Source organism: Panthera uncia, chromosome A2, assembly GCF_023721935.1.
Source record: "Panthera uncia isolate 11264 chromosome A2, Puncia_PCG_1.0, whole genome shotgun sequence".
Lineage (NCBI taxonomy): Eukaryota > Metazoa > Chordata > Mammalia > Carnivora > Felidae > Panthera > Panthera uncia.
In genome coordinates, this window is record NC_064816.1 from 3,528,315 (window position 1) to 3,549,419 (window position 21,105).

General features: G+C 64.4%; 1 protein-coding gene across 5 annotated transcripts in view; it reads right to left on the minus strand.

Annotated features, from left to right (window-relative positions):
- Positions 1 to 11: 11 nt before the first annotated feature.
- Positions 12 to 21,105, minus strand: part of PTPRS (protein tyrosine phosphatase receptor type S) — a 64,230-nt gene continuing 43,136 nt past the window's right edge. For 2 of the 5 annotated variants that reach the window (XM_049639643.1, XM_049639642.1), the window contains exons 11-33: positions 19,246 to 19,551; positions 17,946 to 18,139; positions 15,133 to 15,250; positions 12,868 to 13,473; positions 12,458 to 12,555; positions 11,561 to 11,814; positions 10,908 to 11,001; positions 10,601 to 10,816; positions 10,095 to 10,252; positions 9,199 to 9,311; positions 7,787 to 7,834; positions 6,620 to 6,717; positions 6,411 to 6,534; positions 5,751 to 5,926; positions 5,553 to 5,672; positions 4,054 to 4,208; positions 3,690 to 3,975; positions 3,348 to 3,526; positions 2,587 to 2,713; positions 2,325 to 2,450; positions 1,283 to 1,437; positions 954 to 1,089; positions 12 to 417 (exon numbers count right to left, since the gene is read on the minus strand). In XM_049639643.1, the coding sequence (XP_049495600.1) occupies positions 349 to 417; positions 954 to 1,089; positions 1,283 to 1,437; positions 2,325 to 2,450; positions 2,587 to 2,713; positions 3,348 to 3,526; positions 3,690 to 3,975; positions 4,054 to 4,208; positions 5,553 to 5,672; positions 5,751 to 5,926; positions 6,411 to 6,534; positions 6,620 to 6,717; positions 7,787 to 7,834; positions 9,199 to 9,311; positions 10,095 to 10,252; positions 10,601 to 10,816; positions 10,908 to 11,001; positions 11,561 to 11,814; positions 12,458 to 12,555; positions 12,868 to 13,473; positions 15,133 to 15,250; positions 17,946 to 18,139; positions 19,246 to 19,551 (3,956 nt within the window). In that variant the 3' untranslated portion in view covers positions 12 to 348. The remainder of the gene's footprint in view (positions 418 to 953; positions 1,090 to 1,282; positions 1,438 to 2,324; positions 2,451 to 2,586; positions 2,714 to 3,347; positions 3,527 to 3,689; positions 3,976 to 4,053; positions 4,209 to 5,552; positions 5,673 to 5,750; positions 5,927 to 6,410; positions 6,535 to 6,619; positions 6,718 to 7,786; positions 7,835 to 9,198; positions 9,312 to 10,094; positions 10,253 to 10,600; positions 10,817 to 10,907; positions 11,002 to 11,560; positions 11,815 to 12,457; positions 12,556 to 12,867; positions 13,474 to 15,132; positions 15,251 to 17,945; positions 18,140 to 19,245; positions 19,552 to 21,105) is intronic. The other 3 variants (XM_049639645.1, XM_049639646.1, XM_049639644.1) reach the window with 3 other exon arrangements.

The following is a 21,105-nucleotide window of genomic DNA, read 5'->3' on the forward strand; positions in this document are numbered from 1 at the left end:
GGGGGGGGGGGGGGGGGGGGGGGGGGGCGGGGTAGGACCGGGGCTCCAGCTGGCCGCCCTGCCAGCCTCTGGTTCCGGGGAGAACCCCTGTTTGCTCACCTACCCCCACCCCCCCACCCCGGAATCTCTCGGTTCAGAATCGGAAGGAAATGAGGAATGTGACAGTAGCCGGAGGCGGTGGCCGGGCCGGCGAGGCTGCGGGGGGCCGCATCGTTCCTGGAGGCCGAGCGGAAACGTGGCCGCTGCCCGCTCCTGCCCTGGCGGCCGGGGGTCCAGGTCTCCGGGGGCCCACCCGGCAGGGGCAGAGGCATCCAGGCCGGTGGCACGGGGCCAGCGGCGACCATGGCGTTAGGTTGCATAGTGGTCAAAGCTTCCGAGGTACTCCAGCGCGGCCTGGTAACAGAACTGGTACTCGTCCTGCAGGAGGGAGGGAACCGCGGCTCAGGTCGGCGCCTCTGCACCTCCTTAGCCTGCCGGGGCTCCCCGCTGCCCTCGGGAGCAAGGCGGGCGCCCGGCTCCTGCAGCAGGGGCAAGTCGCACCTCTGCACGGTGGCGGAGGCTGGGCGCCGTCCCCGCACGCCCTCCCCCCCTGCAACAGTGCCCTCGGGGCTGGGAGTCCCACTCCAGCACTGTCTCCCGAGCGACGGGACGGTCTTGAGGGACGCGGTCGCAGGGAAGTCCCTTCTAGCTCTGGGCCTCGCTTTCCCCATCTGGGGAGCAGGGAGACTTCGGGGGCCGTGGCCTGTGTCGGGGCCTGGCTGAGCCATGAACGTGCTGTGACTTGGGGAGCTGCCCCCCGGCTCTGGATTTCGGTCTATCCTCGTGTCAAAAGGGCCGACTAATCCCCTTCCGGCCCCAAACAGGTGCCGAGGACCTTCCCAGACGACCCAGGATGCAAGGTGACTGCCCCCATCTCCCAGAACAGGAACCTGAGGCCTGCCCGCCGCCCTCACCTCTGTCTGCACCATGGCTGGCCTCTGGGTTCGCAGCATCTTCACGGTCTGGAAAATGTCCACGACGCCCTCGTACCGCATGCGCTCTAGCACGATGCTGAGTGTGATGAACACACCCGTCCTGCCCACGCCAGCGCTGTTGGGAGGGAGGGGGAGGGCACAGCCGGTCAGGGGCCCGCGCGAGCGAACCCCGTGTGACCGCCCGATGCCTCAGGGACGCAGACAGCCCCAGCGGGACCGCCTGGGTGGGGCTCGAGGCTGCACTCGCTGGGCCTCAGTTTCCCCAGCCGGGCAGCGGGCGCGCTGGGGCCTGAGGGACAGCGGCTCACCTGCAGTGGACGGAGATGGGGCCGTCCTGGCCGAACTGTTCCTTGGTCTTGTGCACTTGGCCGATGAAGTCGATGAAGCCCTCCCCCGACTTCGGGACGCCCTGTTCCGGCCAGTCCGTGAACTGGAACTGCCGCACGGTCCGGGACTGCCCGTCCTGCAACGGAGGGGGTCCGGCCGCGCCGCTCAGGTCGGCAGCGGTCACGGCTGGCTTCCCGCCCGGGGCCGGCCTCCGGCCCCTCCTTCCGTCACCGGCCAACGCCACCCTCCAGCAGCCCCCTCGTCCAGTACTGCCATCTCACGAGCCGCCACCCAGAGCTCCTGTGTCCCCTCCCGTCCAGCGGGAGCCCCACGCCACGCCGTCGCCTTTTGCTTTCATCCTTCACCACCCACGGCTGCCACCCTCGCCGCATCCAGCAACACCATCCACCGATTCTCCGGTCCCGCGTCCCGCCAACCCCGTGGGCCCGCCCCGCCCCGCCCCGAGCGCCGCGACCAACCGCGCTGTTCGTTCATCAGCCTTCGCCACCCGCTGGCAACGTCTCGACTGACCCGCCCCTTCGTCCCAGCCAATCCCCGCCCCCTTCCACCCCTACCCGCGTGACGCCCCGTCGCCCCTCCCCACTGCGGTGGGACCACCCCGTCCCCGCCGCTCGCAGCCCACGGCCCCGCACCCTCTGTCACGTCTCCCCCACCCTGCTTTCAGCGCTGCGACACGGAACTCCACAGACTGCTGCTTCCAGGGGACACCCCGCTCGCTCCCTCTCGCACGGCCCCTTGGGCCTTGTTCCCTAGGGAGCAGCGCGGCACACGCTCGACTGTGGGACCCGCACGGGACACAGCCCTCTCTTCCCCCTTGTGGTGGTACGAGTGACCGTTCAGCTCGAGGACCCGCTCTTCCTCCTCCCAACCCCCAATGCTTACTCCTACCCCCGGGCCTTTGCTTCTACCCCCAACTAGGGAAGCCTCCACCTCACGAGGTGGTGCTGAGCAGAGTCCGGCCCGGGGTCCCAGGCCCTCCCAGCCACCCCTCCCCATACTCACCCGGGCGTCTGTGACCTTGAACTCCCGCAGGATATACTGAGGCATGTTGTATTCCGCCATCGGATCCACTACGAAGTACTGGTAGCGGGCGGAGCGCTCGGCAGGCCAGTACTGGTGACATTTTTCCTGTTGAGAAGGCGGCGACGGTCAGCTCGGGCCCCACCCCTGCTCCCTGGCCCCACCCTCGCCCCGCCCCCGGCCCCGCCCCCGCCGCGCCCCGGCTCCCGTGGCCCCGCCCCGCCAGCGGCCCCGCCCCGCTCACCCTGCCCATCTCCCGCAGCTTGGTCAGCATCACCACGATGGTGGAGTTGTTCTCCCACAGCGCACGCCAGAAATCCTCCGTGGTCTCCGCCAGCGGCCCCTGCGTCGCGATGTAGGCCTTCTGCTGCCTGCGGTGTGGGGGTGGGGGGCATGTGAGATGCAGTGCCCGCCCCTGCCACGCCCCTGCCGACTCAGGACCCACCGGTCACTGGGCCGTCTCCCGGTCGGTCTTGTTCGGTCCTCTCCGTGAGCCCGTTGTGCACCCGGGGAAACCGCCAGCCTCGGGAGCTGCATCACCTCCCAGACGCTGCCGGGCCTCCCCCGACCTCCCCCACCTCGTCAGGTGCCCGGAAACTCCTTCCGGGTGTCTGCACAGGTTGTTTCCTGTCACCCTCCAGCCTCTGAACAGGCGGGGACTTCTGCTGCCACACCCCACCCCTGTGCCAGGGTGTCTCAACCTCAGCACTGACATTTGCGGCTGGGTCGTTCCCCGGGCTGGGCAGTGGGTGGCGTCCAGCAGCATCCCTGGCCTCCACCCACTCCCATTAGGACCAGCATGTCCCCAGGCACTGCTCGGTTTTCCCTGGGCGGCAGAACCGCCCAGGTTGAAAACCAGCGACGGGAGAGGACAGAGGGAGACAGCAGCCATCGGTTAAATACCCAGCTAAAGAGCCCCTCCCCCTCGGCCGCGCCTGCCTGTGTCCAGCTCCGTTTCCCCTGTGAGGCTGGAGGCCCCTTGGGGGCGGGGCGAAGGCGAGGCACCTGTAGCCGTCGATGAAGCTGGCGTTGATGTAGTCGGAGCCCTCCACGCCACGGATAGGCTGCAGGCAGACCCGTGTGCTCTCATAGGGCATGATGTTCACCAGGCGGTTCTTGAACTTGTTACAAGGCAGATTGGCACTGATGAAGCGGGATGTGTGGGCTTTGGAGTTGGCCAGCCGCTGCGGAGACCGGGAGGCCCGGGGTCACCGGCGGGGCGGCCTCCGGCCCCCGGGGCCGGGCAGGGCTGTGTGTTTTCCCAGCCGGAGCGCGAACGGCGGCCCCGATCCCGATCTCGGCGCCCCCGCCGCCCCCGCCGCCCCCGCCGGCGTCCCGCCTCCCAACCTTGAACTCGAGCTCCATGCCGGTGACGTGCTCGCCGGGCTCCACCTGGGCCAGCTTCTGGATGTAGGCGTAGAGGCTGCGGGCGGGCACCTCCGTGTTGCCGCAGCCCACGGCCTCCAGCAGGGCCTCGTGGATGAAGCTGTACTGGTCCTCGGTCTGCACCATATAGTTGCGCTGGGACCGCATGAGGGTCACGTGGCCGTACACGTCCACCGTCTTCTCCGGCTTGATCCGCTCCAGCATGGCGTCGATGACGATGAAGCAGCCCGTGCGGCCCACGCCGGCGCTGCGGGGACACGCGTCGCGGTCAGGGGCCCCCGAGGGAGGGCCGGGGGCGGGGGGCGGGGGGGGCGGGCAGGGGTACCTGCAGTGCACGACCACGGGGCCCGCGTCTGGCGGGTTGCAGGCCTTCACCCTCCGCAGGAAAGCCAGGAATGGCGTCGGGTACTCGGGCACCCCGTGGTCCGGCCACGCCGTGAACTGGAACTGCCGTACCTCGCGTTTCTCGCTGGAGCCGTTCTGGGGGCCACGGGGACACTGCCCGTCACCGCGGCCCACGACGCACGAGCCGAGGCGGCCAGCTTCGCGCCCCGCCTCTCCCCCCAAACCCACCCCCGGATCTCGGCGGGGGGCAGCTCCCTCCTCCCAGGTGTTCTGGCCAGAACTCAGAGGAGGAGTGGCCCTTGACCCAGCGGCCCCCCCCCCCCTCCCCACCACGCATCCAACACAGGAGCCCAGACTGGTGGCTCTGCCTCCATCTATACTCCCTGGTCCAGTCCCTTCTGCCCTGGTCCCGCCGCTCCAATCCTCACCGCCCTAGTCTGTCCTCCCCGTAGTAGCCCCCAGAGAGCACTTGTGAGCCCCTGAATCAGGTTGGCCCTCCTCTGCCTACCACCCTCCAGGGCTCCCATCCACCTTGGGGTGAGAGACCAAGTCCTCCCCAAGGCTCTGTATTCTCTGCCGGGTCCCCTCCCGGCCCTCCCCTCCTCGGTCACTCTGCCACAGCCATGATATAAGGCCTTCTCACTGGTTCTTCATCATGCCAGGCATGATCCTGCCCCAGGACCTTTGCACAGGCTGAGCCTCTGCCAGGAATGCGGTTTTCCCAGACCTCATGGCTCCCTTCCTCACCATCTCCAGGTCTCCCGACAGATACTTTATTTTTCTCCTTCTACGTGTTAAGATTTCTTACTTCACATATTTATTGTCAGTGCCTTGCCAACTAGACTTAAGCTCTGAAAGAGCAAGACAGTTTGTCTGTCTTGGTCCTTGGGGTGTCTCAGCACCCAAATCAAGCCCTGACATACCACGTGTGCTTAGTTTTGACAGAAGACCTGGCTGGAGTCTGGGAAATGTTGGGGTACCAGTAGCACCTCCGCTCCCCATAATAACAATTAAAAAATGCCCTCCAGATGGCAAACTGTCCCAGTTGAGAACAACTGATATAGAGAGACACATGGAACCATGTAACTGACAGCAGCCATCAGTTAAATACATGTCTAAAGATTCCCTCTGCCCCAGTCCTGACTACCCCAGCTGGCAGGGACTTTCTAGCTTTGTTTTCCACCCATCACAGGCCTAGACTGTGCGAGGCCAGAGGGCAAGGAGACAACAGGTTCATTGGTAAGTTGGGTTCTGCTGGTTTTGTTCTTCTGGTGTGGCTAGAGAGGAGAGGTGCCCTCCTCTGAGCCTCAGTTTCCCCATCTACAAAGTGGGCTACAAGACCATGTGGTCAGCCTGGGCCGACATGCCTGGTTTTCTGTGTCTCTTGGGGAGCTCCCAGGGCAGAAGCTGGGGCCTCCAGTCTTCCTCTTCCGCCCCCACCACCCCCTCCCACAGCCCCAGCCCCAGCCCGGGTCCTACCTTGTGCAAAGAGAAGGTCCGAACGCAGAACGTGGCCAGCTCGATGGTGTCGAGCAGCGTCACCTGGATGAAGCCATACGTCTCCGTGCCCCGGTTGGGCCAGTACTGATCACACTTGATCTGTGGAAGGCAAGAGAACGGAGATGAGCATGGGCGGGGGTTGGCCGGGGGCTCGGGGGCCGCAGGGTCCAGCCTCACCCGTGATTTCTCCTCTAGCCGCGTCATCATGACGATGGTAGCTGAGCGCTGTTCCCACACCATGCGCCAGAAGTCGCCGAAGGTCTCGGGCAGCGGCCCCTGTGTGGCAATGTACGCGTTCTGCCTCCGGTAGCCGTCCACATAGTTGGCATTGATGTAATCGCTACCCACAATGCCTACAGCCCGGGGAGAAGCCAGAGATCAACAGGGGTGCTGTCGTCTCCTACGCTGGTTCTCTCTGGCCCACCGCTTCCTGGAAGTCCTCCTAGACTGCCCCAAGCTCTCCCCAAAGAAACCACGGAGCATGAATTTTGTGGTTTCTCCTCCTGAGCGCTACAACCACTGGGGGCCAGCTTTCTCTGTGGCGGGGCTGTTCTGTGCATCGCAGGGTCTGAGCGGCGTCTCTGGTCCACCCTCGAAACGCTCCTAGCTCCCTCTCCCCCAGCATGTGAATGCTTCCTGGGCATTGAGAACAACTGACACAGAGGGACGTGTGGAAACCGATTACGGACAGCAGCCATCAGTTAAGTACGTATCTAAAACACCCGGGTGGCTTCTGGCTGGAGCCATGACCAGAATCAGGCTTCAGCTTCCCCCTCCGTGTCCTGGCTCGTCCACACTTCAGAACGGGCAAGGGCGGGACGGGGCCCAGGCCGCTACCTTCGATGGGCTGCAGGATGACGCGGGAGTGGTCGTATGCGATGACGTTGGCGTAGCGGTTTTTGGGCTTGTTCACCTCCAGGTTGGAATGTTCCCACGTGAACTGCTGGCCTGGATCAATGGACTGCAGGGGAAGGGGAGGTGGGGGGCGTCAGGATGGGCGCTGGGGGGGGGGGGGGGGGGGGGGGGGGGAGGCGGGGCTAGCTCACCTCATACTCCTGGGAGAGCTTGAGGCTGTCGTTGGCCTTGAGGCGGTCTGTGTGCTCCGCCATGTCTGCGATGGGGATCGGGGGGTGGCTAAGCATGCCTGGGGGGAGAGCAGACCCCGTGGTGCGGGCCGGTCACTTGGGAGCCAGCCCGGGGACCGGGGGGCGGGGGGCTCTACAGTGTGAGTGTGCAATGGACGAGCCGCGGTTAGAGGGAGTGGCGGGGGAGGGGAGGGCTCAGGTCGGCCCACGCCGGGGCCAGGACCCCCGGCCTGGGGGTCGTTCGAGGAGCAGCTCCAGCCGAGCCTGACAACCCCGGCTGACGCCGTCCACCCATCTCAGTGCTCCCAACCCAGCTGGGGACGCAGGGGCTGGGGAAGGGTCGCCCTGGAGGACCTCAAGCTCCCGGAGCCTCATGGCAACAAGCGGGCAAGTGACACAGAAATGGAAGAAGCAGACGGGGCTGGCCAGGCCTTTGGGGAGACACTGTTCCCCAGGGCAGGGGCCGGAGACGCCACCCCTTTCTGGGATCAGATCCTTCTGGGATCAGAAGGACTACAACGTCTTCTGTCGGGCAGAGCTGGGGAACTGGGGAGCAGGGGGCAGTGTGTGTGTGTGTGTGTGTGTGTGTGTGTGTGTGTCTGTGTGTGCGCTCGGGGGTCCCCGTCTGTCTGTGCAGCTGCTTGGAGCAGGTGCGGTGAGCCCCTGACCTCCGGGGGCTCATTTCCTCATCTGGCACATGGAATGGTGGTGACCCTTCGGCGGGAGGGGTTGCTGGAGGGAACGGGGCGGGGGCCTGGCTCTTTCTCCCCAGTGTCTGCGTCTGCACGACCCCTCTCCTCTCCTGGGGCCCGGCAGGCCGAGCTACAGGCCGGGACAGACGTAAAAGACTGCCAGGCGGGCTTACGTACAGCTGCTGCCCTGGGCGCTCCCCAAGAGCCCTTATCTAAGGAGCGAGGGCCGTTTGCCCAGTGGATCCCCCTGCCTGTCACGCCGGAGGACCCCCCCCCCCCCAGACACACAGTCACAACCAGCAACCTACGGGCCCAACGGACCAGACCCCCGACTCCCTTGAGAAGCCAGCACAGGACAGGTGGACAGAGATGAAAACAAACGGGGGTGTGGGGGTGCGCGAAAGGAAGCTGAGAACAGAGAGACACAGGAACTAACTTTCAAAGTGAAACCCCGGCTCCCTGAGGGGGCTGCTGAGGCCTGAATCTGCAGAAACAGCAAACAATAAATAAATGAAAACACGCAGGGGCCCCGCCTCCCCCCATCCCCCGCTGGATGCACGCACAATGGCCAGCCAACAGACGCAAAGGGCAGAGCAAACTGAAACGACGAGGGACGCACGCTGCCCGGGCCCCGACCCGAGAACCTGCAGCAGCTGCCGTGTACCCCCTCTGACTGGACTTCAGCCGGTCCTGGCTCTTAGCCGTGACCTCGGGAAGATTCTGAGGCCCTAGGCTCTTTTAACGCATCCCCCCAGACCAACCTGGCCTTGGTGCCCGTTAGGGTCAGCAGAGACTTTAGATGAGTGGCAGGATGGTGAGGGAGGAGCTTGGGGGCAGGGGAAGGACATATGGGCCCATGCCGTGAGCTTTAAGAACAGCAGCCGTCAGTTAAATACGTGTGTTAAAAATTAACATCTGGAGGGAAATGGAAAAACCGATGTAACCCAGTCCAGACACAGAAGAAAAGTGGTACGTGAGAGGTGCCGCAGGCGACCCTTCACGATCCCTTATGGAGGACTGCAGCCATCAGTTACACTTTGTCTTAGCCAAAAGGCTGAGCAGTGACTGCAGCCATCAGTTGAACACAGATGTCTAAAATCTCCTTTTGGTCGGAAACAGTTAATACGAGGCAGGAGGCCGACAGGAAGCAGAGACTGGGTGCGCATAGATGGGGGATGTAATCATGCTGTGAGCCCAGAAGGAGAACAGCAGCCATCGGTTAAGTTAAAAACCCTTTATGTGGTGAGAAGCAGCCGGCACGAGCCCAGTAAGAGGGAAAAGATGAGAAAGTCACTGCACGTAAAGACGATCGAGGACAAGACCCTGGTTCGTTCAGTCTCCCCGAGGCACGGCAGGCGGCGGGGCCGCACACAGGAGCCAGGCAGGGCAGGGGGGGGGGGGGAGGAGGGGAGGCACCATCGCTGTATCTTGCCACGGGGACATCCCACGGGAGAATGGGCAAAGGCCACGGAAAAACCCGAACACCCACCACTGAGGGGCCCGGAGACCAGAAGTGGGGATGGAAGCATGGCCCTTTCTGCCAGAAGAAAGGAGGGGGTTTCGGTCGGTTTGAGTTTTAGGTGTCCTTTCTGCTCCCAGGGACGACCCCGACCACCAATGGAAGGCAGCGTTTTGTTTTTAAAAGCCTCACTCGGCTGTCATGGGAACCGGTCTGTGGAATCTCCAAGCTGGGGTCCACGCGGGAAGGTGGGCAGCGGGCGCTTAACTGCGCTGGAGGGCGCAGCAGGGGCAGAGGAGGGGCCGCCGAGCGCCAAGGCGGCTGCTTCCTCCTCCGCTCTGCTACAGCCCCCGGCGGTGAGGATCCTGGCGCCTGCGGGAGGCACGTACCTGGGGTCTGGAAGTTAATGCGTCTCATTTCCACGGGGTCCTTGGGGTGGTGGGGGGCGAGGTCAGCGTTGTTCAGGAGGCATTTGGTGCGGGGCTCTGAGTCCTTGCGTTTACTTCGAGGGAGCAAGCAGAGGAGCCCGTGAGCGTGCCAGCGTGTGCCCAGCGTGCCCAGAGACGCACACGTACGCGTGTGAACACAGGGGCTGTGAGCGACCCAGCCGGGAGGAAAGGGACCGTGCACACGTGGGACTGGGGTTCCCGGGACCGCGCGCAGCCTGCCGGCACAGCCGAGGGTCCCCTCGCCCCACGGGCACGGTGCCACCCCGTTCCTCCTCCTCAGCACTTGCCCTACGTCTCCTTAGGATGGGGCCAACCCTTACCTGTCGGGTTTGCTGCTCCCGAAAGCACACGCGGGTGAGGAGGAGGGAAAAGAAGACAGGTGAGGCCATGCTGGCCAAAAAGGGCCTGTTCGGGGACGCTGGGTGGCTTGCTTAACCCCTCAGAGCCTTGGTCTCCTCCGGAAAACGGGGCTAATGCTTCCTGCTCGGGTCCCCGCCACAAAAAGGAACGTCCCAGCCTTCCCTTTCCAAGCTGAGACGTGTCCTGTGTGGTCACTACACTCACTGTCCTTGTGAGACTAGGCAGAGGCGGCCTCCACCCCAAATCGTCCCGCTGAGCGGAGCGTGGACCTTAAGAGGAACCGAATCACGAGCCCGCTGTGAACCCCGGCCCTTCCCCAGGCTGTGTGACTTTGACCAGGTGGCTTAACCTCTCTGGGCCGGAGTTTTCTCGTTTCTGTTTCTTCTACGAGAGAACCCTTCCCTGGACCTTCCGGACCCTCCTTCCTCTTCCAGGAAGCCCTCCCTCCTATCAAGCGGGGAGTGCGAGGGGCTCACTTCTTGTAGAGCAAGATGGCGATAACAATGCAGATGATGAAGACCACAGCCAACACGGGCCCAATCACCCAGATGAGGCCCTCCTCGCCGTCCACGATGGGCTGGGGGTCCGGGTTGTCCAGCTGGAAGGGATCTGAGAAGGGGCTGGCCGCAAATGTCTGCAGGAACAGGGCAGGGCGCGAGGGGCCTCCGTCAGTGCCCGTCCCGCGCCTCGTGGCCAGGTGGGTCGTCCTCAAACACAAACCTGTCTCCCTCCCCTACTCTAAAGCCTCTGATGGCTCCCGAGGACCCCTGACCCCGGGGACCCCCCCCTCCCCCCCACGGCCTGGCCCTTGCCAATCTTTGCTCTCTCCCCTTCCCCCCTGCTCTGCTTCAGCCCGGATCACAGAAGGCCGGGAGGATGGGGGTCTGGCTCGGAGGCCAGCGCCCTGGGGGCTGAGGTCGCTTCGAGGCCTGCCCGCTCAGAGGGCGAGGCTGGACGCAGGCAGGCACCACTCGGGACTCACCGGCTCGCTCTTCTGCAGCACCGCAAGCACGAAGAGGACGTATCGGTGACCGGGCTCCAGGCCCCTGTTGTCAAAGCCGCCGTACTGCTTCTGGTCGCCCGGGTGGAAGGTGGGTGGCAGCACCGAGAAGCGGGCCGCGATGTAGGGGCGGGGCGCCTCCAGCTGGCGGGAGTGCCGCAGGCTGCGCCTCTGCAGCCGTGAGATGTCCTGGATGAGCTGCGGGAACAGAGGCGCGGGTGGCTCAGAGCCCGGCCGGCAGCGCCTGGGCACACAAGAGGCAGGACGGGCCTGGGCCCCGGGCCCTCACCTCCTCCAGATCCATGTCTTCCGGGCTACCCAGAGGGGCCAGGAACTGGCCACCGCGAGACTTACGCAACGGCACCATCACAATGAAGTAACTCCTGTCGGGAGAAGGAGGATCGGGGGTGCGTCCGAGGGATGCCTTGGTTGGAGGTGGATGGGGGAGCCCCTGCTCTCTGCGTCTTCCCTCCTGCTGCTCCCCTGCAGCCCCAGCCATACAGGACTAGGTCCTGACTCAAGCCTCCAGGCTTTTGAAGGGGTGGTTCCTTCTGCCTCGAAAGCCTACTCCGGTTCTATTTCTTGAACTCCTACACATCCTTCAAAGCCCCAGCTTCCACACCCACAACGTCCCCGTAGTCCTTAATTCTCCTCTGCTTCCCAAGCTGAGCCCTCCTCTCCCCGTTGGGAACCCTCAACCCCGGTTGGATCTCATTCCTGGTATCCGGAATGGCGGAGGAGAAAACACAAGACCGCCTTTAGCGACGGTGCCCATGAGAGGTACCAGGGCAACCACGCGAGATGGGGGCTGCTGTGACTCGCGTTTTATAGACACGCGAGGAAACCAAAGCACAGAGAGGTCGAGCGCCTGGCCCCGGTCACAAAGCTGGCTAATGGGGGTGGGAGGAATCTTTCGGGGCACTGGGGTGGTTTGGATCATACTGGACAGGCACGGGGCTCTGGCCGTCGGGCAGATACACCATGATGAAGCCGTCAGAGTCGGGCTTGGGGGCCACGCTGGGCTTGGCACTGAGCAGGTTGAAGGCGGTCCAGGCAGTGACCGTCTGCTGAAGGCCACCCAGGCTGCTGCCTCGGTTGGTCAACACAAAGTTGTAGAAGGTGTTGGGCTTGAGGTGCGTGATGAGCTTTTTGGTGGTACGGCCATCCACGTCCAGTGTGAGCCCGTTGTATTGGATCTGTGGGCCAAGGCTAGCTCAGCGGGGGCCTGGGGTGAGCCCCTGACCCTGGCTGAGCCTTGATCCCAGACTGAGCCATAATCCCAGCTGAACCCCAACTCTGAGCACCGATCCCAGAAGAAGCCTCAACCCTGGACTAAGCCCTGACCCGAGACAGACCCTCAATCCCAACTGAGTCCCAGCCCCGACCGAGCCCTAATCCCAATCCTGACTGAACCTCGACCCCAGGCTAAAACTCAATGCTAGACAGATCCTCAATCCCAGCTGAGCCCTGACCCCAGACTGAGCCTCAATCCTAGCAGAGTCCCCACCCTTGTTAACCCCTAACCTCAGATTGAGCCTGATCCCAGACTGAGCCTCAATCCCTCAACGCCAGCTGAGCCCTGACCCCAGACTGAGCTCCCGTCCCAGGTTAAGTGCTGACCACGGACCGAGTCTCCACGCCAGCTGAGCCCTGGTCCCAAGACAAGCCCAGCTTCTGAGCCTCAATCCTCGCACTCGCCTGATCTCAGCCCCGAGTCCAGCTGAACCCCCAGCCTGGTCCAAGCCGCGACTCAAGACCGACGGCCAGCCCTGGCCAAGCCCCAGCCCCTAGCCTGGGCCGCCTGTTGCCGGTGGGGGCGGGGGGGGGGGGGGTGAGCACCTTGTAAGGTGTGGGTGAGTTATAGTTGTCAGGAAACTCCCAGCTGAGCAGGACCGACGTCTTCATGATCATCTTCACCTTGAAGTTCTTGGGCGAGACTGTGCGGGGCAGCAGCCAAGTGGGAGAGAGCAGAGGAGAGGCCCCGTGAGTGCGGGGAGGGGTGGGGCGGGGCGGGGCGGTGGGGCGGGGTGGGGTGGGGCGGCCCAGGCGCTCCCTGCCATCCGCTGTGCCTGTGCCCGTGGCCTTCCTGCCTGGCCCTGCCTGGCCCTGTCCCAAGTCCCTGCCGGGGAAGACGGCGCGGCTGCAAGAGAGAAGGAGGGGCGGAGGGGGGAGGGGAGGGGGGGAGCGGGGGGGGGGGGGTGGGCACGAGGCCCGGTCCGGCTCTGGTGCGGGGATCGCCGCGCGCCTACCTTGGTCCCGCAGGAACGTCCGGTAGCGGACGGGGGGGCTGTAGGGGCCGGGGCCCTGGCGCGTGTGGGCCCGAACTTGGAGGTCATAAGCCGTGTCGGGCTTGAGGCCCTGCAGCGTGAGCACGTTCTCGGCGCCCGGCTCGGCCACTGCCGGCAGCTCGGTCTCTCGGGCGGGGCCCAAGGCCCCGGCCTCCCGCACGGCCACCGTGTACTTGACGATGGCCCCGTTGCGCTCGGCGGGCACGGGCGGCAGCCACCGGAGCAGGACGGTGCCGGCCGAGGCGTTGCCGGCCGCCTCGAGGATCTGCGGGTGGCCGCGGGGCGCGTCCTCGGGGATGCTCAGGGCCTCGGCCGCCTCCTCGCCCAGGCCTCCTCGGCTGCGGGCCGCCAGCCGGAACACGTACGTGGCCCCCTTATGCACACCCGGCGCCGTGTAGTGGTCCTCGGTGGGCGGGAACTCCAGCGTGGCCAGGGGGGAGTCCTCTCGGCCGAACTGCAGACGGTAGCCCAGCACCTGGTCCTCAGCGGTGCCGGCCGGGGGCTCCCAGTGTGCCAGCAGGCTGCCCTCGGGGGTCTGCTGCACCGACAGGGTGGGGCGGCCCAGCACTGCGGGGAGACAGGGCGAGCGTCAGGGCCACAGGGCCATCCCGGCCTGGGAGCAAGGGCATAGGGCCGCCGAGGGTGGCAGCGGAAACGGTGTTCCGGGCAAGGGAAGCAGCTTGTGCAAAGGCCCTGCGGCGGCACTGTGCCGGGCGAGTGGGAGGGCGGGCGAGGAGGCAGGGGACTCGGGGGACCTGATGCGGGAAATCATCTACAGATGTCAGAAGACGCCCTCGGACGCTTCTCTTTTCTTTTCGTTAGGAAGTGAGTCATCTTGTGCCTCACTGATCTGCCCCTTACCTCCTGCTGGCACAGGATTAACACCCATGGGACACAGCAATGTCCACGACCCTGCCCTTGCCCCGTGGTTCTCGCAAGCAACGCGCCAAGGTCCTCCTAAGTCCTGCAGTAGAGATGCTCTACAAAGAAAACCAACCCTGAGGTGCCTGGCTGGCTCAGGAGGTTAAGCATCTGACTCTTGGTTTCAGCTCAGGTCATGATCTCACGGTTTGTGGGTCGGAGCCCCGTGTCAGGCTCCCGCAGCTGGCAGCGGGAACCCTGCTTGGGACCCCTGCTTGGGACTCTCTCTCTCTCTCTCTCTCTCCCTCTGTCCCTCTCCCGCTTGCGCGGTCTCTGTCTCTCTCAAAATAAACAAATAAACTTTAACAATCTTCAATAAAACCAGGCTTCTTCCCTGCAGGACTTATCAGGACCTTTTGGGAACTGTGCTCTGAGCAGCCACAGCATGTGTAGTGGGTTCTGTGATGCAACGTCCCTGAGAGAAGAGGAAACGATCAGGGGAGGCTGCTTGGAAGGGGTAACGAGGGTGCTGGACACAGAAGGATACAGAGACCAGGCAGACGGAGGGAACCAACCGCATGGGCAAGGATTGGCAGGAGCGTGGGGAGGGGTTGTCCCGCGGGCCAGGAACATCAAGCTATGTGGGCAGAGGGAGGGTCGCTGGGGAAGGGGTGGGTGCGGGATGCGTGGAGGAGGCCTCGGGACCCGTCACTCCTGAAACACAACCAACTCGTCCCCCACCCCACACCTTTGCCCGGGCTGTGCCTTCCGCCCAGAACCCTCTCCCCTTACACGGCTGCCTCTCCCTCGTCAGCTTTGGCTGGGGTAAAAACAGTCCCTCGGGACAGGTGGTAGGGGCCTGGAGGGGCCGGAGGGGGAAACTGAGGCAGGGCTGCACGGAGAAGAGGCGTCGCGGGCAGCGGGGACGATGGGCACGGTAACTTTCAACCACAACCCACTCGGGGCCATCACCGCTGTGACGGGGGCAGCACGGGGGTGCTAGGGGTGCCCGAAGGGAGCCCTGGACCGAGGCTGTGGCACGGGGGGCGGGGTGGGGAGGGCTTCCCGAGGAGGGGCGGGCGAATCAAAGACCTAAGGACGGGGAGCAAGCAGCTGGCCCGGAGAAGGGTATCCAGGCAGAAGGAACAGCCCCGGAGAAGCCCGGACGGGACAGAGGCCTGGTAATGGCTTCCACCTTTCCGGAGCTAAGCGGGCAGGGAAGCCAGGGATTAGGACGTGGCAGGGCCGGACGCCCTCCCCAGGGAGCCCCCGCACCTTGGCTCTCTGTCCCCGCTGCCCAGCGCACGAGCTCAAGGACTCCGCGGGACGGTCTGGGGGCGGGGGGCCCGTGCAGGGGTCTCGTACCTGCTCCCTTGGTCACCACCACCTTAGGTTTGCTGCGAGCACCGTCGCCTTTCATGGTGTAGGCGGCTACCGTGATGGAGTAGGCGGTCTCGGGCTGCAGGTTTGTGATGACCATCTCCTGCGGGCAGGGACGGGGAGGGGTCGGCGACACAGTCGGGGCTGAGAGCAGCCCTGCCCATCCCCCCCCCCCCCCCGCGGGGGGGGGGGAAAGGAAGGGGGGGGGGGGGGGGGGGGCCGGTCCGCGGGCAGAGGCGTGCATCCGAGCACATGCACACCCCCCGACACGTCACACGTCCGTGCTAAAACGGGCACACGCAGCCCAGCACCCTGTCGTCTTCCACCCGGACGGGCGCAGTCACCCGAGGCTCCCACCCTTGACCCCCCCCCACCTCCGTCCTGGCCCCCGGCCCCGCAGCGGCCGCCAGAGGGCACCTGCGAGCACCCACCCTCCTCCCACCTCCCTGGGGCAGAGGGGCTACAGGTTGATGAGGCACCCCGCTCTCATAGGGAGCCTGGAGGTGACATGGTGGGGCAGTATTTACGTCACAGAAGTGGGGACAAGCTACAAATCAGGACTGTCCCCCCCTGCCCCGCCCCCGAGAGCTGATGAGTAAACCTCTATATCACCGTCGATACCCCGCCCCGGCAAGACTTCTAACGAGACACATACCGTTGACCCTTGGACAACATGGGGGGGAGGGGCGCTGACCAGCACCCCCCCTCCCGCCCCGTGCAGCCAAAAATCTGCACACAACTTCTGACTCCCCCAAAACTCGACTACGATCAGCCCCCTGTTGACTAGAAGAAGGCTTACAGGTAACATACTCGATTTCACGCATCTTGTATCCTTTTTTTCTTTTAAAGTTTATCTATTTTGAGCGAGAGCGAGTGTGTACAAGCGGGGGAGGGCCAGGGAGAGAGGGAGGGAGGGAGAATCCCAAGCAGGCTCTGCACTGACAGCACAGAGCCCGAGGCGGGGCTCGAACTCACAAACCGTGAGTTCACGACCTGAGCCGAAGTCGGACGCTTAACCGACTGAGCCACCCAGGCGCCCCATACACCTTATATGTTATATGTACCAGATGTTGTATATATTTTTAATGTTTATTTTTGAGAGAGTGCCTGCACTCACGTGCATAAGCAGGGGAAGGGCAGAGAGAGGGAGACACAGAATCGGAAGCAGGTTCCAGGCTCTGAGCTGTCAGCACAGAGCCCGACGCGGGGATCGAACCCACGGACCGTGAGATCATGACCTGAGCCGAAGTCGGACGCTTAACCGACTCAGCCACTCAGGTGCCCCGTTCTACACTGTATCGTTAGAGTAAAGCAGTTAAAGAAGAGACAGGAGATCTGAGGAAGGGAAAATACATTTATGGCGCTGTAGTGTGTTCGTAAAAAAAAAAAAACGTAACCCAAAACCAAAACAAAAACCCCAAATTCTGCATAAAAGTGAACCTCTACAGTCCAAACCCGCGTTGTTCAAGGGTCAAGTGTATTAACGGCCCTCTCCTGCACTGGACTGTGACCCCCAGGGGGGCGGGCTCAGGTCGGTCTCGGTCCCCTCCACACCTGCAGCAGCCCCTGGCTACACGGGATCTACATACAGTAGGTGCTCGGTAAATGCTTCTCTGGCAAACGTCGGAGTCCTCCAACCCGCACACGTATCTGCGTCCACCCTCACGCGGCTGCACGTGTGCCCACGTCCCCACGCATGCACACTCACAGACACGGTCCAGCATGCCAGGGAGCTGTGGGGCGGCCCCGGGTCAGGGGCACGAGGAGGGGGACAGGGATGCACGGAGAGAGGGTCTCCTGCCCCTGAGCCTCACGTTCAGCCCCTCCCGGGGTGTTGGTGCGTGGGAGGGGCTGGGCCAAAACCCTGGTGGGAACTCCCCGCCCCTCCCTTCCCTGGGGGGTGGGACGGGTATCAATTGCACATGAGGCTTGGGGCTCTCCTAAGAGCCCGCGCCTCTGTGTCAGGGCTTCTAGAAAGACAGACGGAGGAGAGGAGGCATAGCAATGCCAACCGGCCCAGGGCCTCCTGAGAAAGCCCGGAGGGGTGGAAAGGGTACTGCAGGCCTCCTTTCCTGCCCTGGGCCCACTGACCCTCTGGCCACTCAAGGGCCCCGATCAAGTGGACACTTTGGCCACAGAGAGAAACTTCGAGGTCAGAGAAGACCGGGAAGGGTGATAAAAGGGTCAGGCTGGGTTGGAGAGAGAGGCCCAGTCTGGATCTGCCAGGCCTGGGTCCAACCGGGGAGGCTGTGGGGTGCAGGGGTGGGTCGGGGCTGCAGGAACAGCTCGAGCCACAGGGAGCAGCGCTGCGGGCTGGACGGGCAGGGGAGCCTGGTCCTAGGGGCCATCCAGGTAAGAGGGCTGACATATATAACCTGTGGGTCACGTCCTGTGCCCTGCGTCCGGGACCCCTGCGGGGTTCCTGTGCCCATTTGCCTGACTTCAAAACCGAGGCTGCCAGCTCCGAGAGGTAACCAGTAGGCATCTGGGGCCCAGGGGGGGAAGACCCTCTTACCAGGGAAGTGCAGGGGAGGGGAGGTGGGGACGGGGTCACGTCACTGCACGGCCCGCGGGAGAACACTGCAATGGCCGAGCAGGGGTGCTACTTACGTATTCGGCTGTGTCATCTGTCTCCCACTGAGCGTGGGAGGAGGCGGCAGGGGAGAGAGGAGTAGGTGAGCAGGTGGCCAGAGAGAGAGACAGAAGCAGCAGCGAGAAGGCAGGAACGCAGGGTCTGGGGGCCGCCCCGCCCACCCGGCGCCCCGCCCGCCCCGGCCCCGCCCCGGCGCCCCGCCCACCTGGGCATCGGCCAGCATGACGTCCTTGATGCGCGGCGGCCCGCGGGCCTCGGCGCCCTCCATGCGTACGTAGTGGACCTGGTAGCCGCGGATCTGGCCGTGCTGCCGGCCGGGCGCGGGCGAGCGCCACAGCACGCGGATGGCCGTGGCGTTGAGCGCCTCCGCCTCCACCTTCCGCGGCGGCGCGCTGGGCACTGGCGGGGGCAGGGGAGGGGCGGGCAGGGCCGTTACTGGGGCGCCCGGCCCTGCCCCGGGCAGCACCGCTGCCCCGTGCCAGGGAGCCAAGTGGCTGCCGGTTAGCTGGGATGGTCTGCCCCACTTACAGGTGGGCAGCCGAGGGCCCCCCCCCCCCCCAGAGCCTAAGCCCCCTGCCCAGGGCCACACGAGTCGAGCGGGCCCCGCACGCTCCGTTCCCCGGGCTTCACCCACACTGCCTCGTCCATCCCAACAGCACCCTTCGAGGCAGGGGCTCTTATTCCCATTTTACAGATGGGAACTGGGGCCTCGATCGCAGGGTGAGGAAGAGGCAAAGCCGGGGCCCGAACCCAGGCAGTCCGGCTGCCCGTTCCCGTGCCAACCAGTATGCAGCTAGCCCCACACGAGAGCCCTCCCCACCTGACGGGGGGGTGGGGGGCGCAGGGGGGCTGCGGGCCCCACCTTTCAGGCAGGCCAGGGCCGGGAAGGCAAGCCGGACTCCCGACGCCCAGGAGCCGCCGTCTTACTGGACTGGCTGTTTGCTTCAGGTCCCCCCGCGCCCCGGCTTCTACCGGCGGACCCCAGACCGGAGCCTCACCCCACCCCGCGGCTGCGAACTTTCTAGCTAGAAGTCGGCCACGGCAGGAACGTCTGCACCACGGGGCTCGGCCGTGGCTACAGATCGGTGTCCGTGCCCCAGGAGCCGGCCGCATCCCCGGCACGCCACCGCCGACCCACTTGCCCGCGGGGACGGCTCAGCCCGAGGGAACTGCCGATCCCGGCTCGTCCCCGGAGCCTAAAAGCTAGGTTTCCGGGGCCAGGGAGCATCGCGAGCTTGCGGTGAGCAGGCACCGCTTCCAGGCTTTGCCAGCGCCGGACCAAAATGCGGGGCTGCCACGCTCCCCTTCCCAGGCACGGGGCTCGGGGCGAAAATACTGCCCGGAGGGGCCGGGGACGGACGATCCCGGGAGCGAGGAGCCCGGGAATCCTCGGGACGGCTCTCGGTCTCACGCCTGCCCCTCGACACTGTGGCTGCTACCTTCTGACCGCCAGCCAGCCCCGGCTGCGCCGAGGCGGAGGGGGGTGGGCCGGGGTGGGTGCTCACCGTCCTCGTCGGTGCGGATGACCACGGGCGAGCTCTCGGGCCCTGGTCCCACCTCTGTGTGAGCGACCGTCGTGATGCGATACTCCGTCCACTTGTCCAGCGCCTCCAGCAGGATCTGAGTGGCGGTCGGGGGAATGCCGTTCACCTCCTTGGGTTGCGGATCCTCCGAGCCCAGCGGTCGGTAGCGGACGCTATAGCTCACCAGGGCCCCGTTGTGCGTTTCCGGCGGCGGCGGGCGCCAACTTACCAAAATGGCCGTGGAGCGCGTGCTGACGCATTTAACGTCTTGAGGGGGGGCTGACGGTTCTATTGGAGGGGGGAGAACGTGGGGGCGGGGAGGGGAGGCGGGAGGGGCGGGGGGGAGGGGGGCGGGGAAACAAAAGATGGGAAAGAGAAAATAAAACAGAAGATGATAACAAACAAAACAGAACTAAACCAAAGAGAAGTCGAACCCAGAAGAGGCGGGTGTCAACCAAAGGTGAGATGGACGGGTGGGGGGAGGGGAGGGGCCGGGAGGGCTGGCCAAGAACGCTGCGCTCAGCACCGCCCCCGCCCGGCGCGCAGGCGGCCCTGGGGAGGGGGCGGCCACAATCCCCGGGGAACGCGCGTGTGTGTGCGCGCGCGCGTGTGGCTAGGTGTGCGCAGACCCGCAAGAAAAGCCCCGGTCGCGAAGCACCCGTCACACACGGGGCAGGTGCCAGGGCGGCACGGGATGGCCGTAGAAGCATCTATTTATTGAACGCCTGCTACGCGCCAAGCACCGGGCCAAGGGCGCCACGGGGTAACGGTAGAGGTACTTAGCGAACACCTACTGTGTGCCAGGGGGATAGCACGGTCAGTGTAGAAGCAGGACGGGTCCCATCTGTTGGGCACCCACTGTGTGCTAGGCAGTGTGAAGCGCTTCACAGGTTTGGGGCACCTGGGTAGCTCGGTCGCTTAAGCATCCGAGTCTCGACTTGGGCTCAGGTCACAGTCTCACAGTTCGTGGGTCTGAGCCTCGCGGCAGGCTCTGCGCTGACGGTGCGGAGGCCGCTTGGGATGCTCTGTCTCCGCCCCCTGCTTCTAGCTCTCAAAACAGGTAAACTTAAAACAGAAAAGCTGGTTTTGTTTTTTTTTTAAAGAGCGTCGTAGGTTAACGGCAAAAACACCTACGTGGCGGACACCAGTTTGAATCGGGGGCTCCGGAGGCCACCCGAGGGCTGGCTCCCACTAGGACCGCCCTCTCGGCCTCGCTGAAGACAAAACAGCGCCCACGTCTGAGCACCTACTGTGTGCCAGTGAGCATGCCGAGGGCTCTGGAGAGTAATAGCACGAGGGCCTGCTCGCTGGACACCCCTTGTGCTGGCACCAGGCTCGGGGCCTCACAGGGCGCACAGCCCAAATTAGGCAACTACTGCATGCCAAGGTCGTGACGGACGACAGCTCTTCTGCGTGGAGCCCCTACTGTGTACCTGGCACCACACGAAGTCCTTCACAGATCAACGGCAGATCTCATTTACTCGGCACCTACGATGGGCAGGGCATCCTAACCACCCTCTAAACATAAAAAAAGACCATTATGTGGCACCTACTACGTGCCAGGCACCGGGTTGGGGGCTTCATCGGATAACAGTACTAGTCCCCACATACTGAGCACCTACTGCGTGCCAGGCACCGGGCTGGGGGTTTCATCGGATAACAGTACTAGCCCCCACATACTAAACACCTACTACGTGCCAGGCAACGGGCTGGGGGCTTCATCAGGTAACAGTACTAGTCCCCACATACTAAACACCTACTATGTGCCAGGCACCGGGCTGGGGGCTTCATCAGATAACAGTACTAGTCCCCACATAATGAGCACCTACTACGTGCCAGGCA